This window comes from Bubalus bubalis, chromosome 16, assembly GCF_019923935.1.
Source record: "Bubalus bubalis isolate 160015118507 breed Murrah chromosome 16, NDDB_SH_1, whole genome shotgun sequence".
NCBI lineage: Eukaryota > Metazoa > Chordata > Mammalia > Artiodactyla > Bovidae > Bubalus > Bubalus bubalis.
In genome coordinates, this window is record NC_059172.1 from 75,483,737 (window position 1) to 75,511,545 (window position 27,809).

Here is a 27,809-nt window from a genome sequence, read left to right on the forward strand (position 1 = left end):
TGCTCTGTTGCCCCTTTTTCCTCCTGCCTTCAATCTTTCCAAGCATCAGGGTCTTTTCAAATGAATCAGTTCTTCACATCAGTGGCCAGAGTATTGGAGTTTCAGCTTGAGCATCAGTCCTTCCAATGAATATTCAGGACTGACGTCCTTTAGGATGGACAGGTTTGATCCCCTTGCAGTCCAAGGGACTTACAAGATTCTTCTCCAACACCACAGTTCAGAAGGATCAATTCTTCATCAAACAGTATGTGAACTTAGAGATGTTCAAGCTGGATTTAGAAAAGCCAGAGGAACCAGAGATCAAATTGCTAACATCCTTTGGATCATAGAGAATTCAAGAGAATTCCTGAAGAACATTTATTTCTATTTTATTGACTACGCCAAAGCCTTTGACTGTGTAGATCACAACAAACTGTGGAAAAGTCTTCAAGAGATGGGAATACCAGACCATCTGACCTGCCTCCTGAGAAATCTGTGTGGAGGTCAAGAAGCAACAGTTAGAAGTGAACATGGAACTACAGACTGGTTCCAGTTTGGGAAAGGAGTATATCAAGGCTCTATATTGAGCACCGAAGAACCAAAGGGAGAAAGAGACAATTTAACAGTAATAGTTAGAGACTTTAAACCCTACTTTCAATAATACATAGATTTATGCAAAATAAAAGCAAAAAGTTGAAAACTTGGTCATTACTATAACTAACTAGAATAGACAAATATCTACATAATACTCCGCCCAACAACAGAAAAAAAAATATATATATATATAGATAGATAGATAGATAGATAGATAGATCTTCCCAGGTCACTCAAACGGTAAAGCATCTGCCTACAATGCCTACCATGTGGGAAACCTGGGTTCAATCCCTGGGTTGGGAAGATCTCCTGGAGAAGGAAATGGCAACCCACCCCAGTATTCTTGCCTGGAAAACCCCATGGATGGAGGAGCCTGGTAGGCTGCAGTCAATGGGGTCGCTAAGAGTGAGACAGGACTAGGCGACTTCACTTTCACTTTTCACTTTCATGCATTGGAGAAGGAAATGGCAGCCCACTCCAGTGTTCTTGCCTGGAGGATCCCAGGGATGGGGGAGCCTGGTGGGCTTCCGTCTATGGGGTCGCACAGAGTCGGACACGACTGAAGTTGACTTAGCATAGCATAGCATATATATTTCCTCCAATGGCCATGGAACACTCTCATGAATGAAACATAAACCAAGCCACAAAATAATTCTCAGATCAGACCAGATCAGATCAGTCGCTCAGTCGTGTCCGACTCTTTGTGACCCCATGAATCGCAGCACGCCAGGCCTCCCTGTCCATCACCAACTCCCGGAGTTCACTCACACTCACGTCCATTGAGTCAGTGATGTCATCCAGCCATCTCATCCTCTGTTGTCCCCTTCTCCTCCTGTCCCCAATCCCTCCCAGCATCAGAGTCTTTTCCAATGAGTCAACTCTTCGCATGAGTTGGCCAAAGTACTGGAGTTTCAGCTTTAGCATCATTCCTTCCAAAGAAATCCCAGGGCTGATCTCCTTCAGAATGGACTGGTTGGATCCCCTTGCAGTCCAAGGGACTCTCAAGAGTCTTATCCAACACCACAGTTTAAAAGCATCAACTCTTTGGCGCTCAGCCTTCTTCACAGTCCAACTCTCACATCCATACATGACCACAGGAAAAACCATAGCCTTGACTAGACAGACCTTTTTTGGCAAGATAAGTCTCTGCTTTTGAATATGCTATCTAGGTTGGTCATAACTTTCCTTCCAAGGAGTAAGTGTCTTTTAATTTCATGGCTGCAGTCACCATCTGTGGTGATTTTGGAGCCCATAAAAATAAAGTCTGACACTGTTTCCACTGTTTCCCCATCTATTTCCCATGAAGTGATGGGACCAGATGCCATGATCTTCGTTTTCTGAATGTTGAACTTTAAGCCAACTTTTTCACTCTCCACTTTCACTTTCATCAAGAGGCTTTTTAGTTCCTCTTCACTTTCTGCCATAAGGGTGGTGTCATCTGCATATCTGAGGTTATTGATATTTCTCCCGGCAATCTTGATTCCAGCTTGTGTTTCTTCCAGTCCAGTGTTTCTCATGATGTACTCTGCATATAAGTTAAATAAACAGGGTGACAAATACAGCCTTGACAAACTCCTTTTCCTATTTGGAATCAGTCTCTTGTTCCATGTCCAGTTCTACCTGTTTCTTCCTGACCTGCATACAAATTTCTCAAGAGGCAGATCAGGTGGTCTGGTATTCTCATCTCTTGAAGAATTTTCCACAGTTTATTGTGATCCACACAGTCAAAGGCTTTGGCATAGTCAATAAAGCAGAAATAGATGTTTTTCTGGAACTCTCTTGCTTTTTCCATGATCCAGCAGATGTTGGCAATTTGATCTCTGGTTCCTCTGCCTTTTCTAAAGCCAGCTTGAACATCAGGAAGTTCACGGTTCACATATTGCTGAAGCCTGGCTTGGAGAATTTTGAGCATTACTTTACTAGCGTCTGAGATGAGTGCAATTGTGTGGTAGGTTGAGCATTCTTTGGCATTGCCTTTCTTTGGGATTGGAATGAAAACTGACCTTTTCCAGTCCTTTGGCCACTGCTGAGTTTTCCAAATTTTCTGGCATATTGAGTGCAGCACTTTCACAGCATCATCTTTCAGGGTTTGGAATAGCTCAACTGGAATTCCATCACCTCCACTAGCTTTGTTCATAGTGATGCTTTCTAAGGCCCACTTGACGTCACATTCCAGGATGTCTGGCTCTAAGTGAGTGATCACACCATTGTGATTATCTGGGTCGTGAAGATCTTTTTTGTACAGTTCTTCTGTGTATTCTTGCCACATCTTCTTAATATCTTCTGCTTCCATTAGGGCCATAGCATTTCTGTCCTTTATCGAGCCCATCTTTGCATGAAATGTTCCATTTGGTATCTCTGATTTCTTGAAGAGATTCCTAGTCTTTCCCATTCTGTTGTTTTCCTCTATTTCTTTGCATTGATCGCTGAAGAAGGCTTTTGTATCTCTTCTTGCTATTCTTTGGAACTCTGCATTCAGATGTTTATATCTTTCCTTTTCTCCTTTCCTTTTCACTTCTCTTCTTTTCACAGCTATTTGTAAGACCTCCCCAGACAGCCATTTTGCTTTTTTGCATTTCTTTTCCATGGGGATGGTCTTGATCCCTGTCTCTTGTACAATGTCACGAACCTCCATCCATAGTTCATCAGGCACTCTATCTATCAGATCTAGGCCCTTAAATCTATTTCTCACTTCCAGTGTATAATCATAAGGAAATTCTCAATAAATTTAAAAAGATTGGAAGCATGCAAAGTATGATTTCAAATACAGTGTAATTAAGTTTGGAATCAATAGGAAAAGAAAAATTTAAAGAATTCACAAATACATCAAAATAATCAGCACATTCCTAAAAAAAAACCTTTGGGCCAATACTGGGGGGAAGAGAATGGTATTTAAAAAATACTTTGAAATGAATTAAAAGAGAAATATAACACATCAAACTTATAATATACAATCATAGCAGTCATCAGTGGGAAATTTATAACTATACATACCTATATTTAAAAAGATGCAGCATCTTGAATTACTAATGCATGTTTCTTCCTTAAGAGACTAGAAAAGAACACAATATAAATTCAAAGTAAGCAGAAGGAAATAAATGACAAATATCAGAGATTAAAAATAAAATGGGGAATATAAAAGTAATCAAGTCAATGACACCAAAAGTTAGATCTTGGAAAAGGTCATCAAAATAGCCAAAGTTACCTAGAGCCAAGGCAAAAGTATAGGGCTCAGTTTAATGAAATAATGAATGAAAGGAGACAAAGCATTTCTGTTCTTATAGAAATAAAAATATAATAAAATACAGGAGGGAATGGAAAGTGAATGCTAAATTATATAGTATTTCTTCCTGAAGCAGTGAAGTCTCTTAAATTAGTTTTTGTTGCACAGCTCAGTGAATATACTACAAATGGCTGAACTATACAGTAAGCCCCCTACATATGAACCTTCAAGTTGCAAACTTCCAAAGATGTGAACATGTGTTTGCAAATCCAGTCACATAAGTTAATTCACATGACCAGCACACATTGTCATATGCAGGTGTCCTCTATAAGTGGTTGTACTTTTGTGTACTTTCCTGCATAGTACTGTGTAGTGTAGAGTAATATAGTATCTTTATGGAAAGCATGGAATGTCTGGAAGGAATCATAAAAGTGGAGGTGTTGTAGCTGATACTACTAAGAAGTGTCAGCTGTTGTGCTGTACTATTGTACTTTTCAAGGTCCTGTCTTGTAAGAATAAAAATGTTTTCTTTACTTTTTGTTTGTTTTCTATGTATTATGTGTGAAAATATATAATAAACCTATTACACTACAGTATTATATAGCCAATTATGTTAGTTTGGTACCTAGGTGAAAAAAAAAAATTGGACTTACAAATGTGCTTTCAAAATAGAACTTGTTCATATGTAGGAGACTTGCTATACACTTTAAATTGATGGATATTATGTTATGTGAAATATATTTCAATAATTTTTTTAAAAACTTTAATAATCCTATATTTCATAAATGTACCAAAAAATGTTAACAAAATTCTGGTTTTTAGAAATTTCTCAATATGAAGTGGTGCCCTGGAGTGCATTGTGATTTTCAAATAGGAATAGTCATAGCTGTGAAGTTGAGAATGAATTTCCCTGTGAATGCTATTATAATTCAAATAAATGCAAATTTCTTATTTAATATTTTATAATATAGTTATATTTGATTTATAATTGTTGAAATATGTATGTAACACTGTATACTGGTATTCTCTGATTCTCGAAGGTTCACTTGACATCACTTCACTTTTACAAAGTCTCTACATTAGTAATTGTTTTACCTAACTGAGACAAATGCCAAGAGAATTTTAGCTTTTACAAAAAAGGACAAAAAATCAAAATAGTGTTCATTCATTATAGAGGAGAATCCACTTCAAGAAGCAACAGTATCAATGTCAAGATTCTTCCCAGGATCCACACTTAGCATCTCAGAAGTGTGTTTATAAGCATCTATACTTTATCTCCATTTACTTCATGCAACCCTTAGGAATATGTTTCTTTAGATAATTTCATCCTTGCTTTATGCCATTTTAGGCTTATAAAGACTTCATGGGAATGCTTTGAGATGACGGAAACCTATAGATTCCTATATGTACATGTATATAGATGTAAAATAAAGATACATACAATATACTGAATATAACTATGTGTGTGTGTGTATTAAATTACATAAATAACAGTTGTCAGGATGTTTCATAGCTCTTAAGCAATAAAACATAAAATTTACATAAACAATATTTTAATATTTATTCATTATTCTAATTTTTGCAGTAACAAGAGCCATATATTTTATGCATTATTTATTTATTCATCAGCACCATATTGACCTTATATTACTGTCTATATGCTCTTCCTTGCTGAAAGATTTTAGAAGAGAATTAATCATAAAAATTTTTAAATGTTATACTCTATAAGCTAAGTTAAGTCACTTCAGTCGTGTCCGACTCTGTGCGACCCCATAGACAGCAGCCCACCAGGCTCCACCATCCCTGGGACTCTCCAGGCAAGAACACTGGAGTGGGTTGCCATTTCCTTCTCCAATGCATGAAAATGAAAAGTGAAAGTGAAGTCGCTCAGTCGTGTCTGACTCCCAGCGACCCCATCGACTGCAGCCCACCAGGCTCCTCCGTCCATGGGATTCTCCAAGCAAGAGTACTGGAATGGGGTGCCATTGCCTTCTCCAGTTATGTATGTTCAAATACACTGGTATGCTCATAACTTTTATAAGCACTAGACTCATTTATACACATTTATAAAATGTCCTGAGTAAACAGTGTTATAAAATACTAAACTTAGAATTAGAACACATGACTTTAAATAGTGGGCAATTGTACAAATATCAATTAGTATTACAAATTTGAAACACATCTTCAAAGCAATTTAATACAAATTGGAACAAATGATTATGTAGCAGCATAATTATATCTACCTTGTGACCTACAAAAGATTGGAAATCACACTTGAGATTAAAACTGGAGGAAAGAATAGAAAATGCTGACCCAAAGTGCCATCTCTTTAGTTCAGTTGCATGGTACTAAATGCCAATTGTGCCCTCCACTTTCTTTAGCTGGAAAAATTCAGGCCTATCATCCTTCTAGTAATCTGTGTTCAAAGTGCTTCAGCAAGTACTCATCAGTACTAATGTTAACATTCTGGGAATGGAAAGCATCTCCTAAATGACTGTATCAGAATTTCTACTGGTTATCTTTGAAAAAGATAACAAGGTGACTATATCGAGGATTAGGACATCAACTCATCCCCATCTGATTATTTTCCTTTTTGAAAGGTAACTTTGGTCTATCATAACACCATACTAGTGAGTGGTATATTTGCTCATACCTTTAAGTGGCTTAATACAGAAAAGCCCTCCTTCTAAACACAACCTTCAAAGCTTATTTGCCCAGATGCTTCTTTCAGTTTAATGCCTATATCAACAGAGATAAAGTCTCCTTTCTCCAAGTACCTTATACTTTGAAAATCACAACATCTAAAATAATTTAGAGCTAAATCAAGTGTCTTGATCTGAGATAAGGGATAAAGAGAGCAAAACTGAGCCTAAGAGGTTTGTGATAGAAATTAAGTTTGTCTTTGAATTGCCTGAATTTTCTTCACCGAGGACCTCTCTCATTGTTTGCCCTAACCCCAATAACCTAATGATTTTATCAAGAGTTGTATGAATTGATCTTCTCAGACCAAGTCTACCTTGAAGAGTCCAGTATGACACAGTTACCTCTTGTTACCTCCAGCTCTTCCATCAAAAAGCCTTATTTTCATAGTACATTTTGTACAAGGAAAGGACTCTGATTAAAATAATTCCTGTATAACTCAGTTTGCCTTACTTTACCAGTTGAGAGTACAAAGAGGTTCACATATCTTTAAATAAACAGTTTAGGACAAATTCCAAACTCCCTGCCCCCCCCCCGCAAAAAGAAATCCTCTATTCTGAAAATAATTTAAATACTATTCTGTGGTCTTGGTAAGGAAAAGAAAGAAAACGTTATGCTCATGAATGGTTGCTAATCAATCTATCCATTGGTCCACTGATAGGTTAATAATTTTTTAGATGTTATTTTATTTTCCCATGTCTAACCAATAACCCTAAAGTAAAGACAGTTTTAAAAATAGCGCTGGGGTTTGCTTCAAGAGATGATTTCAGCAATAACCATTTCAGAATGAAAGAAGTACATGACTCTAGTAGAAATGAAACTGTTACCTTCAGACAAAAACAAAATGAAACATGGGACCAGAACACTGCCTTAACAAGGCTTTGTCTCTCGGAATGAATTATGAAATAAAAATAGATGAATATGTAAATACATTTCTCAGTACAGTTTAAAGTGTTCTAAGAAAGCAGGTAGTCTCTATTTCTCATATGTTTTCCTAACATAGGAGACACTCAATAACATCTGGTAGGCTTTCATACACAGCAAAAGTTGGCAGTCTGTGAAGTTCTAATTAAATGAAACCAAAAGAATTTGTGACTTTGTAACTTTTCTTGGTTATGGATGCCTAAAATTTATGTAAACAGGGAAATAATTCTAGGCCAAGTTTTCATTAGTGATTTAATAAAAATGGCTTACCTTTATTTCTACATATGTAGCCTTCCAAACAACTGAGAAAAGCATTTTCCTTTCTGTAAAATGAAGTGGTAAATTTAAAATTCATAGTAATGTTTGTAGTAGTCAGCATTACCATTTTAGCTTTCTAAATAGGAAATTATTGTTGTTGTTTGCTTGAAATGGTTTTATCTTTGATAGAAGAGTTATTTTAAAATAGCTGAAAGTTCATACAATTTTTAAATGTTGAAATTTTATCCAAAGCAACCACATTTTTTTCTAGGAAACTATGTAACTTAAGTTATAGGGGAAAAACAATACCTTAAGTTTTAAAAATAAGCAGCATAATATTGAGCTTTGGATCACAGTAGGAAAGTTGAATTTAACTATCCAATAAATGATTTTAAATCCAAGCTATGGTGACTGTTACCTTTGGACACTGAGTGATCTACTCATTAAATATTAGTTTCAGTTTTCTTATTTATAAAGTAATAGCTTTTATAGTTTTTGTGCATCCATACAAGAAGTGAGGTAATGGATATAAAAAGAAGGTAAAAATAGGAAGTGTATGAATATAGATAAACCTGTATATATGAGATATTTAAATGAAGTAAAGAAAGTAAAGTAACTACCATAAATATCATTGTTAGTGTAGTAATTAGAAATATAAAAATGTTTCCAAGTTATTGTTGTTGAACCCAAGTTCCTGTGCCCAACTCGTCCTGAGGTCAAATAATCTCAAATGTCAGAGTTTAGACAGAGAAAGGTATATTTATTGCAGGCCCAAGCAAAGAGAATGAATAGTTCATGCTTTATAGGCCCGAACTCTCTAATGCATTTCCGGAAGAAATTTTTATAGGCAAAATTTGTGGGGCGGGCTTTAGGGTGGGTATCCCTCCTCTGATTGGTTGGTTGTGAGCTAATAGCATTGTTAGGCGAGTCTCAGTTACCAAGCTTCTGCTTTCAACCAGCGTTCGGTTCACTGCTTGTGCTCAGCTAGAAGTTACCATCCTCCACCTGGATGGGACTTGCTGCTGCTGCTGCTGCTAAGTCGCTTCAGTGTGTCCGATTCTGTGCGACCCCATAGACGGCAGCCCACTAGGCTCAACCGTCCCTGGGATTCTCCAGGCAAGAACACTGGAGTGGGTTGCCATTTCCTTCTCCAATGCATGAAAGTGAAAAGTCAAAGTGAAGTTGGCTCAGTCTTGTTTGACGCTTAGCAACCCCATGGACTGCAGCCTACCAGGCTCCTCCGTCCATGGGATTTTCCACGCAAGAGTACTGGAGTGGGGTGCCACTGCCTTCTCAGTCCTGGTATAGCTCAGAGATTCACATCAAGCTGTGCTCCCCTCCCTTCCCCACCCCAGGAGGAACAAGACCAGGCCCCATGGTTACACTATTGTTTCCTTCTGCATTCCCTCACTCTCCTGAATAATAACTGTTAATCTGGCCTTTGGAACTCAGAAGGTCTAGAAAGCTGAGGGTTTTTTCTCCTATAAACAAGAAAAGGGGACATAGAAAGGTTTTTATGCCTGAGAGGGTACTAAAAGGCCCTGCTTGGTTTCATTATTTTTCTACACTATGAATAGTTTATATGCACTCCTATATCCTTTAGTATAAAATAAACAAAAACCTTAAAAAAACTTTTGTATATTAAAAAAAGTTTTAATTGTGGTAAAATACACATAACAGAACTAACCAACTTAAATATTTATAAGTGTAATGTTTAGTACAAAATCCTTAAAATTTGAAAGTATTAAGAAATCACAAACCCTTGTTTCTCGATTTTTTTGTACTTCCTTGTGGTAAAATGTAATATCCTTAAGAGTATGATTTTAATTTCTCCTTCCCCATTGCTGTGACCTGCTGCATTCAAACCTTCTATTAGCATTCAAATTAGAAATGAAAATAAAACAACTATACAGACTTATTTCAATTACTAGTGAAATATAAAGTTAACTTAGAGTATTGTGTGTGTGTGTGTGTGTGTGTGTTTTGTTTGTTTGTTTGTTTTTTGGTCCCTGAGTTTTAAAATAGTACTTAGATAATATCTTCCTAGTCCTTCCTGTGACAGAGTAGGAGATCAAAGCCTATATAATTTAAGTGACTTATGTAACAATATAATTATCCAGCACTAGAATTAAAGAAAACTGACTTCTAGTTAAATATCCTTTCTAAAACGTTAGCACATTTTAATTTAAATAAAAGTTGTTGAAGTGAAAATAACAAATTATTTTTTTTCTTAATTTTTTTCTTTTGTTTTCATGTTAATTTCCCTTTGACTCTGGAAGTTCCAACATGACTCTTTAGTGTTTTTTTTTATTTTGTTTTATTTCTAATGAGACTTTTGTTATTTTGTTCACTTAATGAAAAATCTAAAGAAATGTATTCTCTCTCTATGAATATATATATATATATATTTTCTCTCTGAAAATATTCAGCTTTATCTAGCTGCAGTACTGGGATAATTGTATTATGCTTCTATCATTTATCACAGATTCATCTGCCTATACTGAAATTAGTGCAAGAGGCTTCTGTTTGTTGGATCAGAGCTCTAATATTATTATTCAATCTGTGAGCTGCTGCCCATTTGAATCAATGAAAGGCTGAGAGGTCCTGACAAGCTATATTTTTTTCTGATATTGATCTTGATGACCAAGCTGGTGCCCTAGAGTCTAACCATCGATTTTTGAAGGGGAGGCCTGTCAAGTTGGAGGCCAGTTTTGTGCTATTAAACAGATCAGGTCTTGTAATTAAAGGAAATGTCAGGCTGTCATATTTTACAAGAGGGCCATGGGAATATTTTCACGCAGTTTTCAAGCAAATTAGAAAGTATGCAGACCTGCTGGAGCCAAAAGGTTGTGTAGCCAACAGCATAAGGTTGTGCAGAAGCTAAGTCAGTGTTCAAAAGGTATGTGATTCATTGAATTTCTATTTTCCCAAGACTCGATGATTTAAGGAATAATTTATGATTCCTGGCTTTAATAACATGCACTACTGCATCAACTTAAAATGCATCAAACTCTTCTGAAAGAAAGTAACATCCAAATGAAAAGCTAATTTACTGTCAGGATAATGGAGAATATCCAAACCCTAATCTGTAGCCTTTGCTTGTGTTTCCTCTTAGCACCAACTGTAAAACATAACTTCCTACTCTATTTTATTATATATTTCCTTTATTCTTCTATTCATCCAAGAAAGATTTACAGAGAAACTACAAATAGTTGCTGAAGAACTCAGAAAAAGCAAACTAATGAACAAAAATTATATCACATTTGTTGTAATATGTGTATAGTTGTTACTATTATTGTTCTGTCACTCAGTTGTGTCCTACTCTTTGTGACCCAATGGACTGTAGCCTGCTAGGATCCTCTGTCCATGGAATTCTCAAGGCATGAATACTGGGATGGGTTGCCATTTCCTCCACCAGGGCATCTTGCAGACCCAGGGATTTAAAGCACGTCTCCTGCATTGGCAGGCCAGGCTTTCATGTCCTTCACTATCACCAAGAGTTTGCTCAATTCATGTCCACTGACTCAATGATGCCATCCAAATATTTAATCCTCTGTTGCTCCCTTCTCCTCTTCAGTTCAGTAATTCAGTCATGCCCACATTTTTGCAAACCCTCCATCACCAACTCCCAAAGCTTTCTCAAACTCATGTCCATTGAGTCAGTGATGTCATCCAACCATTTCAGCCCTGTTGTCACTTTATCCTCCTGACTTCAATCTTCAAGCATCAGAGTCTTTTCTGATGAGTCAGTTTTTTGTATGAGGTAGCCAAAGTTTAGAGTTTCAGCTTTGGCATCAGTCTTTCCAATGAATATTCAGGACTGATTTCCTTTAGGATTGACTGGTTGGATATCCTTGCAGTCCAAAGGACTCTCAAGAATCTTTTCCAACACCACAGTTCAGCAGCATCAGTTCTTGTTGCTCAGCTTTCTTTATAGTCCAACTTTCACATCCATACATGACTACTGGTAAACAATAGATTTGACTAGATGGACGTTTGGTGGCAAAGTAATGTCTCTGCTTTTCAACATGCTGTCTAGGTTGGTCATAGCTTTTCTTCCAAGGAGCAAGTGTCTTTTAATTTCATGGCTGTGGTCACCATCTGCAGTGATTTTGGAGACCAAAAAAATAAAGTCTGTCACTGTTTCCATTGTTTCCCCATCTATTTGCTGTGAAGTGATGGGACTGGAAGCCATGATATTAGTTTTCTGAATGTTGAAATTTAAGCCAACTGTTTCACTCTCCTCTTTCATTTTCATCAAGGGACTCTTTAGTTCTTCTTCACATTCTGCCATGATGGTGGTGACCTCTGCATATCTGAGGTTATTGATATTTCTCCTGGCAATCTTGATTCTAGCTTGGGCTTCATCTAGCCTGGCATTTCACATGATATGCTCTGCATACGAGTTAAATAAGCAGGGTGCCAATATGCAACGTTGACATACTCCTTTCCTTATTAGGAAACAGTCTGTTGTTCCATACCTGGTTCTAACTGTTGCTTCTTATCCTGCATATAGATTTCTCAGGAGATAGGTAAGGTGGTCTGGTAGTCCCATCTCTTTAAGAATTTTCCAATTTGCTGTGATCCACACAGTCAAAGGCTTTGGGATAGTTAATAAAGCAGAAGTTGATGTTTTTCTGGAACTTTCTTGCTTTTTTGATGATCCAGTGAATATTGGAAATATGATCTCTGGTTCCTCTGCCTTTTCTAAATCCAGCTTAAATATCTGGAAGTTCATGGTTCACGTATTGTTGAAGCCTGGCTTGGAGAATTTTGAGCATACTTTGCTGGGGTTTGAGAGGAGTGCAATTGTGTGGTAGTTTGAACATTCTTAGGCATTGCCCTTCTTTGGGATTGTAATGAAAACTGACCTTTTCCAGTCCTGTGGCCACTGTCGAGTTTCCCAGATCTGCCATTTTACATGTAGCACTTTAACAACATCATCTTTTAGCATTTGAAATAGTTCAACTAGAATTTCATAGCCTCCACTGACTTTGTTCATACTGACGCTTCCTAAAGCCTACTTGACTTCGCATTCCAGGATGTTTGGGTCTAGGTGAGTGATCCCACCATCGTGACTACTTGGGTCATGAAGATCTTTTTTTTTTTTTTTTTTGTATAGTTCTTCTATGTATTCTTGCCATCTCTTAATATCTTATGTTATGTCCATACCATTTCTTTCCTTTATTGTGCCCAAGTTTTCATGAAATGTTTCCTTGGTATCTCTAATTTTCCTGAAGAGATCTCTCGTCTTTCCCAGACTATGATTTTCCTGTATTTTTTGCATTGATCACTGAGAAAGGCTTTCTTATCTCTCTGTGCTATTCTTTGGAACTCTGCATTCAGATGGGTATATCTTTCCTTTTCTCCTTTGCCTTTACCTTGTCTTCTTTTCTCAGCTATTTGTAAGACCTCCTTAGACAACCATTTTGCCTTTTTGGATTTCTTTTTCTTGGGGATGTTCAGTGATCACTGCCTCCTCTACAATGTTATGAACCTCCATCCATAGTTCTTCAGGCACTCTGTCTATAAGATATAATCCCTTTAATCTATTTGTCACTTCCGCTTTATAATTATTAGGGAGTTGATTTAGGTCATAACTGAATGGTCTAGTGGTTTTCCCTACTTTCTTTAAGTCTGAATTGTGCAATAAGGAGTTCATGATCTGAGCCACAGTCAGCTCCTGGTCTTGCTTTTGCTGACTGAATAGAGCTACCCCATTTTTAGCTGCAAAGAATATAATCAATCTGATTTCAGTATTGACCATCTGGTGATGTCAATGTGTAGAGTCTTCTTTTGTGTTTTTGCCCTCAGTCTTTCACATCATCAGGGTATTTTCCAATGAGTCAGCTCTTCCCATCACGTGGCCAAAGTATTAGAGCTTCAGCTTCAGCATCATTTATTATATTCTGGACTTATCTCCTTTAGGTGGAGAAGGCAATGGCACCCCACTCCAGTACTCTTGCCTGGAAAGTCCCATGGACGGAGGAGCCTGGTAGGCTGCGGTCCATGGGGTAGTGAGGATTCGGACATGACTGATCAATTTCACTTTCACTTTTCACTTTCATGTATTGGAGAAGGAAATGGCAACCCACTCCAGTGTTCTTGCCTGGAGAATCCCAGGGACAGGGGAGCCTGGTGGGCTGCCGTCTATGGGGTCACACAGAGTCGGACATGACTGAAGTGACTTAGCATAGCATAGCATCTCCTTTAGGACTGATTGATTTGATCTCCTCGCTGTGTAAAGGTCTCTCTAATTCTTCCCCAGAACCAGTTTGAAAGTATCAATTCTTTGGTGCCAAGACCCCTTTGTGGTTTCATTCTCCCATACATACATGACTTTTGGAAAAACCATAGCTTTGACTGTGTGGAACTTTGTTGGCTAAGTGATGTCTTGGCTTTTTAATATGCTGTCTAGGTTTGTCATAGCTCCTTATCCAAGGGCCAAGCATCTTTTAATCTCATGGCTGCAGTCACCATCCTCAGTGATTTTGGAGCCAAGACAATAAACTTCTCACAGTTTCCATTTTTTTCCCCATCTATTTGCTTTGAAGTAATGTGAGTGGTTGACATGATAGTACAAGTGCTTTTATTTTATTTTTTTCTTTTTTTTTTAATATATTTTATTTTATTTTTTAACTTTACAAAATTGTATTGGTTTTGCCATAAATCAAAATGAATCCACCACAGGTATACATGTGTTCCCCATCCTGAACCCTCCTCCCCCCTCCCTCCCCGTACCATCCCTCTGGGTCGTGCCAGTGCACCAGCCCCAAGCATCCAGTATCATGCATTGAACCTGGACTGGCGACTCATTTCATATATGAAATTATACATGTTTCAATGTCATTTTCCCAAATCATCCCACGCTCTCCCTCTCCCACAAAGTCCAGAAGACTGTTCTATACATCAGTGTCTCTTTTGCTGTCTCGTATACAGGGTTATCGTTACCATCTTTCTAAATTCCATATATATGCATTAGTATACTGTATTGGTGTTTTTCTTTCTGGCTTACTTCACTCTGTATAACAGGCTCCAGTTTCATCCACCTCATTAGAACTGATTCAAATGTATTCTTTTTAATGGCTGAGTAATACTCCATTGTCTATATGTACCACTGCTTTCTTATCCATTTATCTGCTGATGGACATCTAGGTTGCTTCCATGTCCTGGCTATTGTAAACAGTGCTGTGATGAACATTGGGGTACATGTGTCTCTTTCAATTCTGGTTTCCTCAGTGTGTATGCCCAGCAGTGGGATTGCTGGGTCATAAAGCAGTTCTATTTCCAGTTTTTTAAGGAATCCCCACACTGTTCTCCATAGTAGCTGTACTAGTTTGCATCCCCACCAACAGTGTAAGAGGGTTCCCTTTTATCCACACCCTCTCCAGCATTTATTGCTTGTAGACTTTTGGATCGCAGCCATTCTGACTGGCGTGAAATGGTACCTCATAGTACAAGTGCTTTTAAAAGATAAGAAGTGAGTGACTTATTTAAGGATATTTATGGAAGTATTCACAAACCATATTGAGTTGAGTTTGGGTTTACTGTATGAAAAACCGAGAATCTTTATACATTTATAAGAAAATATACAGGCTTATTAATGTTTTAGTGTTGACTTCTGAGGATACTCTAAAATTGATAATAATAAAGTATAGAGCTTTTACAATTGGAAAGAAAATATTAAAATAGTGAGAAGGAAGTGAAACAATAACACATATGGACAGATGTCCAAGGAGAAAATAAATATGCGTACAAGCCTTAAAAAATGTGTATTTATTATTTCCTCAAATTTTGCTTTTGTTCCAATCACTCTCCTTTCTTTCTGGAATTCTAATTACATTTATGTTAATACTTTTGGCCATGTGATTACATGGTATCATTCATGCTCTATTTCTCTCACTCTTATTATTCTCTCCCAGATTCAGTTCACTTCAGTCACTCAGTCGCATCAGACTCTTTGTGACCCCATGGACTACAGCATGCCAGGTCTCCGTGTCCATCACTAACTCCTGGAGTTTACTCAAACTCATATCTGTTGAGTCAGTGATGCCATCCAACCATCTCATCCTCATCCTCTGTGGTCCCCTCCAGCCTTCAATCTTTCCCAGAATCAGCGTCTTTTCCAATGAGTCAGTTCTGCACATCAGGTGGCCAAAGTATTGGAGCTTCCACTTCAGTATCAGTCCTTCTAATGAATATTCAGAACTGATCTCCTTTATGATGGACTGGTTGGATCTCCTTGCAGTACCAGGGACTCTCAAGAGTTTTCTCCAACACCATAGTTCAAAAGCCTCAATTCTTCAGCATTCAGCTTTCTTTATAGTCCAATTCTCATATCCATACATGATTACTGGAAAAACTGTAGCTTTGACTTGATGGATCTTTGTTGACAAAGTAATGTCTCTGCTTTTTAATATGCTGTCTAGTTTGGTCATAGCTTTTCTTCCAAGGAGCAAGTGTCTTTTAATTTCATGGCTGCAGTTACCATCTACAGTGATTTTGGAGCCCCCCAAAATAAAGTATGTCACTGTTTCCATTGTTTCCCCATCTATTTGCCATGAAGTTATGGGACCAGTTGCCAGTCTTTCCTAGATTAAGTATGCATATTTTATGTTGGCTGGCCTTCACATTTATTAATATTATTTTTTGTTTTGCTGAATCTGCCATTAAGTCCAGTGAATGAGTTAGTAATTCTTGATATTGTATGTTACCACTTTAAAATATAAATTTAAATTTTTATATAGTATAATTCTCTGTTAAGTACTTCATCTTTTCATCTGTTTTTCATATTTTCTCTTTATTTAATGTAAATCATAGTTTTTTGAAATTATTTTTGCTAACTAATATATGGATTATTTGTGGGTCTATGTCTATCATCCATTTTATTTTATGCATCATATTTTTCTCTTTGTTTGTTGTTGCCTTTGTAACCCAGCAAGTGGGCTCATTCTCCACTGGACAGTGGAGAGACCAGATATTGAGGTGACAGTCTTATGCAGAGAGAAAAGAATTTACTGCAAAGCAGTCAAGCATGGAAACAGAAGGCAAAGAACAGATCTGTTTCTTCATTGGTTTTTGAGCAGGATATTTATTGTGGAAGTCAGATGGGGTCAGGGCTAAGGAATGATTGGTGAAAGGGTACAGGAATGATTCAAGAGTCTGTGCAGGCATAACTGTCTATCTGGTGTTTTCATGGATGGCATGAAATTTGGGACAGGGGAGTTTCCACGTGTGACATATAGTGGATTTTTGGCCCATGATGTCCAGAGTTCACTGATGGGTCATTCTAGTCCTTCATTGCCTTCACTGCATTGACTTAGAGAAAGTTTTGGCAGGTTTATTCCACATCTGTGGTGGTTCTGCTGTTCTATATGTTAAATTTGTTTTATTTAGTCATTTACCCAGTGTGTGGGGGGCACACTTTCACAGTTTGATTGAATTTTCTATGCTGGATATTTTGATAAATTGAGATCCCAATAGGCACCTTTACTCTGAAAAGCCCAAGATATTGCTTTGATAAAAGGGTCTGTATTAGTACTTTTTCCTTAGTCTTAGTGCATAGTTCTTATTCTTGTGTCATGGTTCTTACTCCAGGTGCATGGCCTTGTGGGGTTCTAATGGACAGAATGGGATGTCCACTACAATCCTGTCTTAGCCAGAAGACTAGTGTCTTCTATTTGTTGGGAGGTCCTGTTCTTCTTCATTCATCAGAAGCTGATGGTTTTAAGAATTTCCATATTTTTTGCTGTGTTCCTTTTGCAGTCTAGAATCTGATCAAGGATAGGAGAAGTATTTCCATACAAATATATAAAGTACTCTATACACAACTTCCCTTGATTCAGGACTGCTCCACCAGTCACCATGTTATTAGTATGGCAGTCCTAACCTATAAGATATACCATCTCTGTTTATCAAGATTGTTGTTTCTTGTTTAGGCTCTACCTCACTACACACTAAAGCCCAGAAATATCTCAAGATGTAGTACTTGTTTTGTGCACTTATATTCACCACCTATTTTATTCTAATATGCTTTATTAGTTTGATTGGTTTTTTAAGTAGGAAATTCATCTAACTTTCATTCTTATTATACCACAATATACTAGAGTTTTATATATCCTGCTGTGTCAAAATATATTATAATTTTTTAATATGTTGCCAGGTTTGCTTTGCTAATTTTGTTCATTTTTTTTTTTTCAAAGAACTTAGTCTGTCTTTCGGAAGGATATGTGTGTGTGTGTGTGTGTGTATATATACACACATACATATACATATATATATACATTTATATATGTGTGTGAGTGTGTATGTACTTAGTCAGTTGTGTCCAACTCTTTGCAACCCCGTGGACTGTAGCCTGCCAGGCTTCCTTGTCCATGGAGATTCACCAGGCAATATACTGGAGCGGGTTGCCATTCCCTTCTCCAGGGGATCTTCCCAACCCAGGGATCGAACCCAGGTCTTCTGCATTGCAGGCGGATTCTTTAGTTTCTGATTCACCAGGGAAATCCTTATATTTATGTGTTTATGTGTGTGTGTACACACACACATATGCACACTTTATTATAGTGTCAGTTTAAGAGCTTGGTTTCAGCATTGTGTTGACATTATAAAATGAGTTGTGATGTATGGCAATACCAATACAATATTGTAAAGTAAGTAGTCTCCAATTAAAATAAATAAAGTTATATTAAAAAAAAAAGAGAGAGAAAAAAATGAGTTGTGGATGGAGATACCTTAGCCTTCAATTAGGGAGCCCCATCCTCTTGGACACGATTATCAGAATGGCCCCTTCATCATAGTACAGCAGCTGTGTGTGTGGAGGAGGGGTTATGAATAGGAGGCATTGAATGAGGGAGTAAGTCATAGCTCTAGCACCATGGACTCTGGCACCTGTACCATAAATATAGTAGATTTCCTTGAATAAGGAAATCTGTGTATTCATTTGCTGTGTACCCTTAGGACAGTTTCCAGAGACTTGAAAAATAATTTTAAAAATTATTTTCACTAGTTTTCACTGTTTCACTAGGGAGAGACTTTCAAAGAGTTCATCACACTACCATTCTCAAATATGTCCCTTTATTATCCTTTTTATTCAAAACAAAATATTCTTACTTTGATATTTTCCAAATGCACAAAAATGACCTAAAGTTAAATTTATTTTTAGTAGTTCTTGAAATATAGGCTGTTTTAAAAAGTCTAACTCTTGAAATCAGTAGCTTTGTAATTTAATGCATGCATGCATGCTAAGTTGCTTCAGTCATGTCCAACTCTTTCCGACCCGAAGGACTGTAGCCCATCAGCTCCTCTGTCTGTGTGATTCTCCAGGCAAGAGTACTGCAGTGGGTTGCTATGCCCTCCTCCAGGGGATCTTCCCAACACAGAAATCTAACTGTATCTCTTAAATCTCCTGCATTGGCAGGTGGGTTCTTTACCATTAAGAACCACCCAATTTTAGGGCAGTTATACTTCATTCTTCATGCTACTTTGTTATAAAATTGACCATAATCTTAGTTCATTTAATATTCCAGTACCTTTAGTTCTCTGACTATTCTAAAAACCCTGAAAAATGAATAAGAACAATTTTCTTTTAGCTTATCTTTGTCTGAAACATTATTTTAACCCTATTTACTCTAGAGATATAACTTGTTGCAAAATTCTCTCAGACTTTATATCTCCTAAACCACTGTCTCTGAAGACATCACAACAGATGGATGTTTTGTTGCCTGCCACTGCCTTTCAGTCAAGAGAGAAATTCCAACAGTCTATCAACTCATTATTTGACTATGATCAGATCTGCATCATCTGAAATGAAGTATCAGAAATGCAGTAAAGAAAATTTGTTCCAGTAAGATTTAAGTAACCATTTTATATAAGCCCAATAGACAAAAGCAAAACCAAATACATGTATCATTTGCTTCCTCAAAAATTACAATGAAATGATGAGGCTTGAGAGCAAAAAATATTACTATGATGTCTCTGAATTAAAGGCAACATATATTATTTTTAAAAATGACCCTGCCCTATACTTGCTCTTTGACCTGAAGTAAATTAAAAACACTCCACAAGCCTTAGATTTTTTATGTGGTAAAGATCAGAATGATGACTTATATATGACTTATTTATTGTTGAGAACATTAAATAAAGATGATATAGGACATCCAAAACAGATAACTTTAGGAAGTTAAATAGTATGCATAAGTTTCAGGGAATTTATTTTTTTCCTCCACATGATACTTAATAGTTTCTATTATAACATCCTTCCTTCTCATTCAGCAAAAGGAAATATGAAATATCCTGGAAGTTGGTGAAATGGGCTCTACTCAGTCTGTCCACCTTGAATTTTATGATGTTGACAAATTATTTGGCCTTTCTACTTAGAATCGTTTAAGTGGTATCAGTGATATTCTGAGAAGACTCTGCAACAATTAGTAAGGATTCAATAATTATTGTTATTCTCAAAGAAATGGTGTATGATAAATGGCAAAAAACAACCAAAGGAATTCAGAGAAATTAAAGTTTTGTTCCAAGACCTTAAACAATTAAATGGCAAAAGCAATCAGAAGAATGAAGATGCAATTTTTAAATCTGCTATTAAGAAGAGAAGAAAATAGGATTTTAATGATTGTAGTCATTCTATTCATAGGCAGGATATAAGGGATTGGGTTTATTAGAAAGAGAGTAGGACAGAAGGAAAAGATAAAAGATCAGGAACACCAGAACTATTTGGAATCATAACTTCACCTAATTTTCCATAGCCCAGTTAGACTTTCTCTCAGACACCATCATGCTATCCAAGATCAAGCTTGTTGTTGTTGTTTTCCTGGGATACTAAGCTCAAAGAATAGACATTGAATGTGAACCAAATAAGGTTTAAAAATCAGCATCTAGGATCACACTAGCAAAGTAATTTCGTAAATGTAGGTCATGATTTAGGAGTAAAAGCAAATTAACTTGAAATATGTAAATCATTGTGACCCATTTTTTTAGCTTGAATTATTTGTAGTTTGACACAGATCTTCATTTCTTTGGGTATAAAGGCGGTCTTATTAATCCATTTTCTATTTGAATCTTTAATATCTGATATCAACACATCCGTCCACTAATTTATTCTACACTGAAGATTTCTATAGACAGCTGAAAATGTGCTAAGAAGGTGTTAACACTGAAACAGCAGGAAAATTCTCACCTATTGAGTGATGAGGACAACATGATTTATTGAGTATTTTATGGGGATTCGTCTTGCTTATGTGAATTTAATTTACCACATAAAACAGACCCTGCATATGATATAAAGCATCTTGCTTCAAGTTCATGTGTACATCTTCAAAGAAGAAAGTTTGTATCAAAAAGGATTGACTTACATATAATTCATAAATTTGGTATAGCTTGATTGTAAAGGCCTTTTACCAAAGCTCATTTAAATTGTGCCTCTAATAATCAAGACAACTGAAAAGCAAATATATGATCTAATAATTTTCATCAAGAGGAATAAATAATGCATTTGCAAAATTTTACCATAAATTTATATCACTTCAGCCCTGATCATAGGTCAGATTTTGTTCACTCAGTAAGGAATTTGTCTATAAGAAGATATTCCAAAATGAGCATATGTTTGGCTTTAAATAAGGAAGAATGATGAGGACTGTCTTGCTTTAGGTATCTGAGAACATGAGCCAGAAAATAGATGTGAACCCACATTAGCTGCAAAGGGGTCAGAGCTAGTTGGTATATGAAAGGCATTTGACAACGTAGAAGCAAATGTAAAGATTCAGGTAGTCAAAAAACACCTATAAATTGAATAATGCCAGGTGTACTTCCCTGGTGACTCAGACAGTAAAGAATCTGCTTGCAATGCGGATATCCTGGTTCGTTCCCTGGATCAGGAAGATCCCCTGGAGAATGGAATGGCTACCCAGTCCATATTCTTGCCTGGAGAATTCTGTGGATAGAGCAACTGGCAGATTGCAGTCCATGAGTTCACAAAAAGTTGCATATACCTAAGAGATTAACACTTTCACATTCATAGGTTCTTATTGTGTGTTCTATAGCATATTTAAGAAAGTAAAAATATTTTAGCAATCTACAATTACTCTTCTAAAAATGCAGACTTTATATAACTATACAGATATAGTTTGGTAGAAAGGGTATATACTTTTATTCTAGCACATGAAACTTTTTGAATTGTTTCATTTGTTATATGAATATGGCTATATGATACCATGTATAGCTAGAAATACAGTATCTCATTCCATATAACTACTTTCACTGGCTCAGTAGTAGCAATCTTTGTAAAGGCTAGTTTTTCTTTTATCATCAAACTGCAAAATAATATTTAATTTCTGGGCAAAAAAGAAAAAGAAAAACTCAACTTTCAATGGAGCAACATTGAAAGAAGATTCAGGTTGGAAGAAAAAATTCTGAGAGATAAATTGACCCTCCAGCCAGAGGTGTATGTTAATGCAACAACTACTACTGTTGCTGCTATTAACAATAGGAAGTGAAAGAGAGTAGGAAAAGAAGAAAAGAGGAAAGAGGAGGAGAAAATGAAAAATGAGAGGAGGAAAAAGATGAGGGAAAGGAGAGTCTGAGTATAATTAAAATATCCAGCAGGCTTTACGATGTTCACCATGGTAGGACGTGAAAAGAATATAGTTGAATGATAAAGAGTGGCTTCCTGAAAGAGAGAGTGTTTATATTGTATAATACAAAGTGGAGTTTTGTGAAATGGAGGTTTCTGATTCAGTACCCTGGCATGGTCCTGAGATTCTGCATTTCTAACAGTCTTCCAGGCAATGCTGATGTTGCTGTTCTGCAGACCTTACTTTGAGTAGTGAGGTACTAAAGGTGGGGGAGATGATGTCTATTTCAAGCAGAGCAAAGAGTCCATTTTACATCACAGAAAAATGAAAGCAATGGTCTGGTGAGTAGTTCCATGAGCATAGGGGTATGTGTTTAGCCGCTCAGTTGTGTCCGACTCTTGTGACCGCGTAGATGGTAGCCTGCCAGGCTCCTCTGTCCATGGAATTCTCCAGGCAAGAATACTGGAGTGGATTGCCATTTTCTTCTCCAAGGGATCTTCCCCACCCAGGAATCGAACCCAGGTCTCTTGCATTGCAGGCAGACTCTTGACCGACTGAGCTATGAGGGAAGCCCTAGGGTACTATCAGATAATGAAGCCGGAAAATATAGATGGTAAATAGCCACAGGTTAAGGATTTGAACATTATTTTTTGGCAAAGGGAATTTCACAGATGCCTCTGTAAGTGTGGCACTGTATATTTGTTCATAAGGAAGAAAACAGGTTTTAAAGGACAGGATGCATTGAGGTAGTAAGAGAAAGAGGGATGGGAAGAAACTGTCAGGAGGCTACTGCTGTTGTCCAGGATAGAAAACCTCCAGGCTGAATTTTAGTATTGAGGATAAAAAAAGAGTCCGGATTTGGCACCTATTTTAATTTGAGAGTATAGTCAATTATTAGTTGGGTTAAAAAAAATTGTCAAGGGAAAAAGATGCTTTATATTTTATTTTGTTTTTTTTGACAAGGAATTGCATTGATGAAAAGTCATAGGAAAAGTGGGCAACATGAAAAGTAAAAGTTATGGGGTGATAAGAAAATAATAAGTTTGCAAGCTGTGTGCTACGTTGCTTCAGTTGTGTTTGACTCTTTGCGACCCTGTGGACCATAGCCTGCCAGGCTCCTCTGTCCATGGGATTCTCCAGGCTAGAATACAGGAATGGGTTGCCATGCCCTCTTCCAGGGGATCTACCCAACCCAGGGTTTGAACCCGAGTATCTTAAGTCTCCTGCATTGGCAGGCAGGTTATTTATCACTAGGACCACCTGAAAGGGATCTATAAGATGTCCATATGGGTATATCAATTACTTAGAAGTTTGGAAGATAAATCACAAAAATAGGACACTTATGTTGATAATTAGAGTGAAGAGCACTGCATTAATTGAAAATATACCACAAGCCAGTGAGTTTTTCCATAATTATTTTTTTAATTGAGTGAATACTGTAATGTCAGCCAAGCAGTTTTGATAGAATGATACAAAACCTAGAGATTTGCACCTCATGGGAATGGGTGTATGTGTGTTTATACATATGCGATACAGTCTTGGGAAAGTAATGCCTGTGACACTTGCCCTGTTAATTGGAAGATAAAGGCAATATAGCTATTTCCTTCTTGAGAGGTTATTATTTTCTGATTATGTGCTGTGGTGCCAGATGTCTCCAGAAAAAGTGTCCACAGCTTAGCTCCAAGGCCAAGGACATCCTCTGTAATTGCTAACAAATAGTTTAGTAAATTACCATATCCAAGAGTAAAGTTGATGATAACTGCAAATCGTCAAGTAACCTGTGATGTCGAGCAATTTGTCGATATTCCAGTCCCTGGGGTCCTATCCCTGGGGCGAGGCCTCATCCATTGCCCCTCTTCCCACTATGGCTTTGTACCAGATCAGGTGAGAAGAGTCTTAGGAAAGACACAATATGGTAAGATTCTTTATACATTTTTGTAATAAACTCTAGAATCTCTCGAAGTCTAAGAAATCTCTTCATTGATTTTTTTTTTCTCTAGTTAGAACTCACAGAGTTTCAAAATGTGCACCATGCGTTGTATATCTTTCATCCGTTTGAAGAAGTTTTCAATTGTACTCTCTTCACAGAAGACTCTAGTTGGGGAATTGGGGAACACGTTTTTATTCAAACTATTTCCTCCCATGACACACAGTTTATGAATTACAGAAAGCTGAACCATAATATTTTAAGCACCTCAGTTAGTTTTCAGCTTTAAAATTACACTTTTAAAGAGTTCAGAAGTACCCTTTCAGCCTATTGATGTGAGGCAAATCCCTTTGCTTCAATTAAGAGCTATCGGAGGGAATGGTGATAACAGAAGTCCGGCTCCGAGCAACATATAACAAGATGATTACGGGTGCTGGCGGCCAGCCAGACTGCCAGGCTGTTTTTCACGGGTGTTACTTTACTGACAGTACCTCCATGACATTTGTACCTTGACACCAGAAGTGCTAACAGCTGCAGCGGCAGTGTTAGAAAGGCACGAAAGACCTTTTTCAGCATTACTTGCTCTCACAGATTCTCAGCGCCCTAGGAGAATAAAGTCTATAAAACTGACTTCAGCCTGCTGTCTCCTTTGTGAAGATATTTGCTGCAGAGTCTGAAAAACAGTTCTGTTCCATGACATTGGACTTAGGGGAGATACAAGTTTTTCAAGGTAGAAGATGTATGTGGTAAGTGTATGACAAAAAGCAGTAACAAGGCTAGTCTGGGAGTTCATGGTTTTGTGAAATAGAATATTTCAGCAACGAATTCTGCACTTAGTTACTTGCTGTAGGCAACCCTTTTGACCCCCTCACTGAGGAAGCAAAAACGACTAAAGGAGAAATATTCTAGTTTTCTTGACGTTGGATGGTATTCTTAACTAATAGTGACAGATGTAAGAGTATGGCTTCTAGTGGTTGCTGCTAATGCCCGAGCTTCACGCTGTTGGGGAATGAGGAAGGTCTGAAGACGTGTGAACATGTGTGAGAAAGGAATTCAGATGATGAAAGGTGAACATGGGTTTAGAAAAGTTTTATTTTTGAAGCTCTACCAATCTCTCTTATTGTTTTCATATATATATATATATAAAATTTTTTGGGCACATCAGTGTGTCAATAACATTTGGACAAATTGTTCAGAACCAAGGTCCTAAAAGGCACATATTACAATTTACTATTATGAAGTCACTGTACTGAGAACTCTTTTTTGTATGTTAAGCTTATTTCTTATCATTTTAGTGTTGTAACTATTTTGGTCTTAGAAATGGGAATTTTTTTTTAGCTAAACATTATTAAATTTCCACAGTTTGAAGTGCCTTTAGGAGACATTGCACAACTATTAACTCACACTAAAATTTTTCTAGAAATGTTTCAATCATTAATGCTTTGTAGCATATGAGACATTTTTATAATAAGTCTGTATTTTTAATTTCATGAAAACTGAGCTTGTCTTTGCACTTTTCCGAAAACTCCATTTTGAAGATTCAGGCATAAAACTTTGTCTTTATTCCTATTTCATATACCCAATGACAAGATCTTTAAATAGTATAAAATCTACAAATATAATATGCCGAGGTCCAGCCCCAGCTGATCCAGGGAGTTCGAAGGGGAGACGGCGTTCGCGAATACACTGGCTTTAATTAGATATTAATTAGAGATATAAAGAGTAATAGAATGAGGATAGCTCAGCAGGAAAATTCAGTGGAGAAAAGAGGCTGAGTAGCTTGGTTTACACGGGAAACCAATAAAACTTCAAGACAAGAAGTTTGCACCACTTACGTAGGCCACAGGCGTTCTCCCGAAGGAGAGGAGGCACTGAGGCCTCCCCGGTCAGATCTTAGAAGCCCAGGCAAAATTAGTAAGCTTGGCGGGCTCCGCTCTCCAGATGGAAACTCAGCCAGAGTTTGAGATAAAGAATGCCATGAGGAGACCAGTATTTTGAGGAACAGATCCCCTTCTTTATTTTCCAGGGTCTGTTTTTATACACTGAGATGTGATACAAAAGTTATGCGGGGACAGCAGTCCTGTCTTTTATTAAAGTCAGGTGCTTCATACAAATGTATACAGAGGTCTTAGGGGTGTTACATCATCTTCTGGCCAGGGGGGCCTGCTGACTATTTATGACCCTCTCCTCGTGACAGAGGTCAGTCAACCAGTATACTTATTTCTCCAGGGGTGATTATTTTTGAAACAGACGCCACCTTCCGAAGGTACCAGATAAAGTTACATTCCTATAGGGTGAGGGTATAGTGGGTTTTAATTAAGGAAAGAATTTGCTTAGCCTAAGGTCTAACATGATTAATATCAAAGGTTAATACTTATTTCTTCTATATATTCATTAATGTGTATAAGGGCAGGGGATGTGGAGACTTAGCAGTAAACATTAGCTCAACAAATAAAAAACCCTTCATCAATACAATTTCTAATCAGCCCACTATACTTATACTAATAGTTTTCTAAATTCTCTAAGGAACATGTTTTTAGAAGGCTTAAAGCATCCCGTGCCTCTCACGGTTGGGAGGCTGTGAGCAATCACATGTGGCTGGACAAGCCTGTCAGGCAGGCTAGAGAACCTTCAGAGGAGTTTGTAAGTTTGGAACACTCCTGTCATGCCCAGGAATTATTGTTAACTGAAGCTCTAAGTTAACTCCTTCTCCGAAAGAGGTGGTGGGGGACAGCCCCCCGTAAAATCAGAGGTGTAGATGAGAGCACAAAGTAGTAAAGTAGGCAGGCTCTGGTTATGGGGGTAGATGCTTGAGAATTTCCAGGGGGACTCCTGAGGCTCGATCCTGCCTTTGCTTATGTTGAGCCTCCTTCCTCATGACCTTTGCCATGGGCGGAGCGCCTCACGCTGGCCCCCGACAATAATAGACATTTGAGAGGAATAAGTAATCTATTAATAACTTCAAGTAAATAACAGGAAAGGGAAGTGAAATGTTAGTCACTCAGTTGTGATTGGCCCCATGGACTGTAGCCCACCAGGCTCCTCTGTCCATGGAATTCTCCAGGTCAGAATACTGGAGTAGGTTGACATTCCCGTCTCCGGGGGATCTCCCCAACCCAGGGATTGAACCTGGGTCTCCTGCATTACAGGCAGACTCTTTACGATCAGAGCCACCAGAGAATTCCTAGGAAACAGGAGAGATAAATATCTATAATTAATCACAATTTAATCACTGTACTCATTCAGTTCTCTTGTCTTCACGTACAATCTGATGTCCAGGGGAGTTAAGAGAACTGTGTGGTTTTGTGCAGTTAATGAATGACTAGAATTCAGTGTGCTAACTCCCTGTCTCAGGGTTCTTTCTAATGCAGTAACCTTGGACATGCACAGAAAGCCAAAACATCAGGGTATTTATCTTTCAGCTTTTAGGATTCATGTCCAAATGGAAACCTCAACTGGTTTTGAGGAAATATAAATAAATTAAATATGAAGGCATCGCATCATAGTAACTTCAAAACCTTTATAAAATTAAGTACATTATTATCATCATTTTGCAATTAGCTTTCAAACAGAACACAGAGAGAGAAGCCTTGGGAAAAAACCTATGCTTCATCCAAAATGT

The 27,809-nt window shown here is 37.4% G+C and overlaps 2 protein-coding genes and 1 pseudogene across 2 annotated transcripts in view; 1 reads left to right on the forward strand and 2 right to left on the reverse strand.

Moving 5' to 3' along the window:
• The window catches only part of CNTN5 (contactin 5), a 1,686,091-nt gene that overhangs the window by 387,226 nt on the left and 1,271,056 nt on the right, over nt 1-27,809 (forward strand). The gene's annotated exons all lie outside the window — the stretch shown is intronic.
• LOC112579731 lies at nt 2,285-2,965 on the reverse strand (the record flags this gene model as incomplete). The annotated part of the gene is made up of 1 exon (XM_025266985.3): nt 2,285-2,965. A coding segment is annotated over exon 1 (681 nt), but the record flags the coding sequence as incomplete, so codon positions are not given.
• On the reverse strand, nt 12,238-12,965 carry LOC112579389 (annotated as a pseudogene).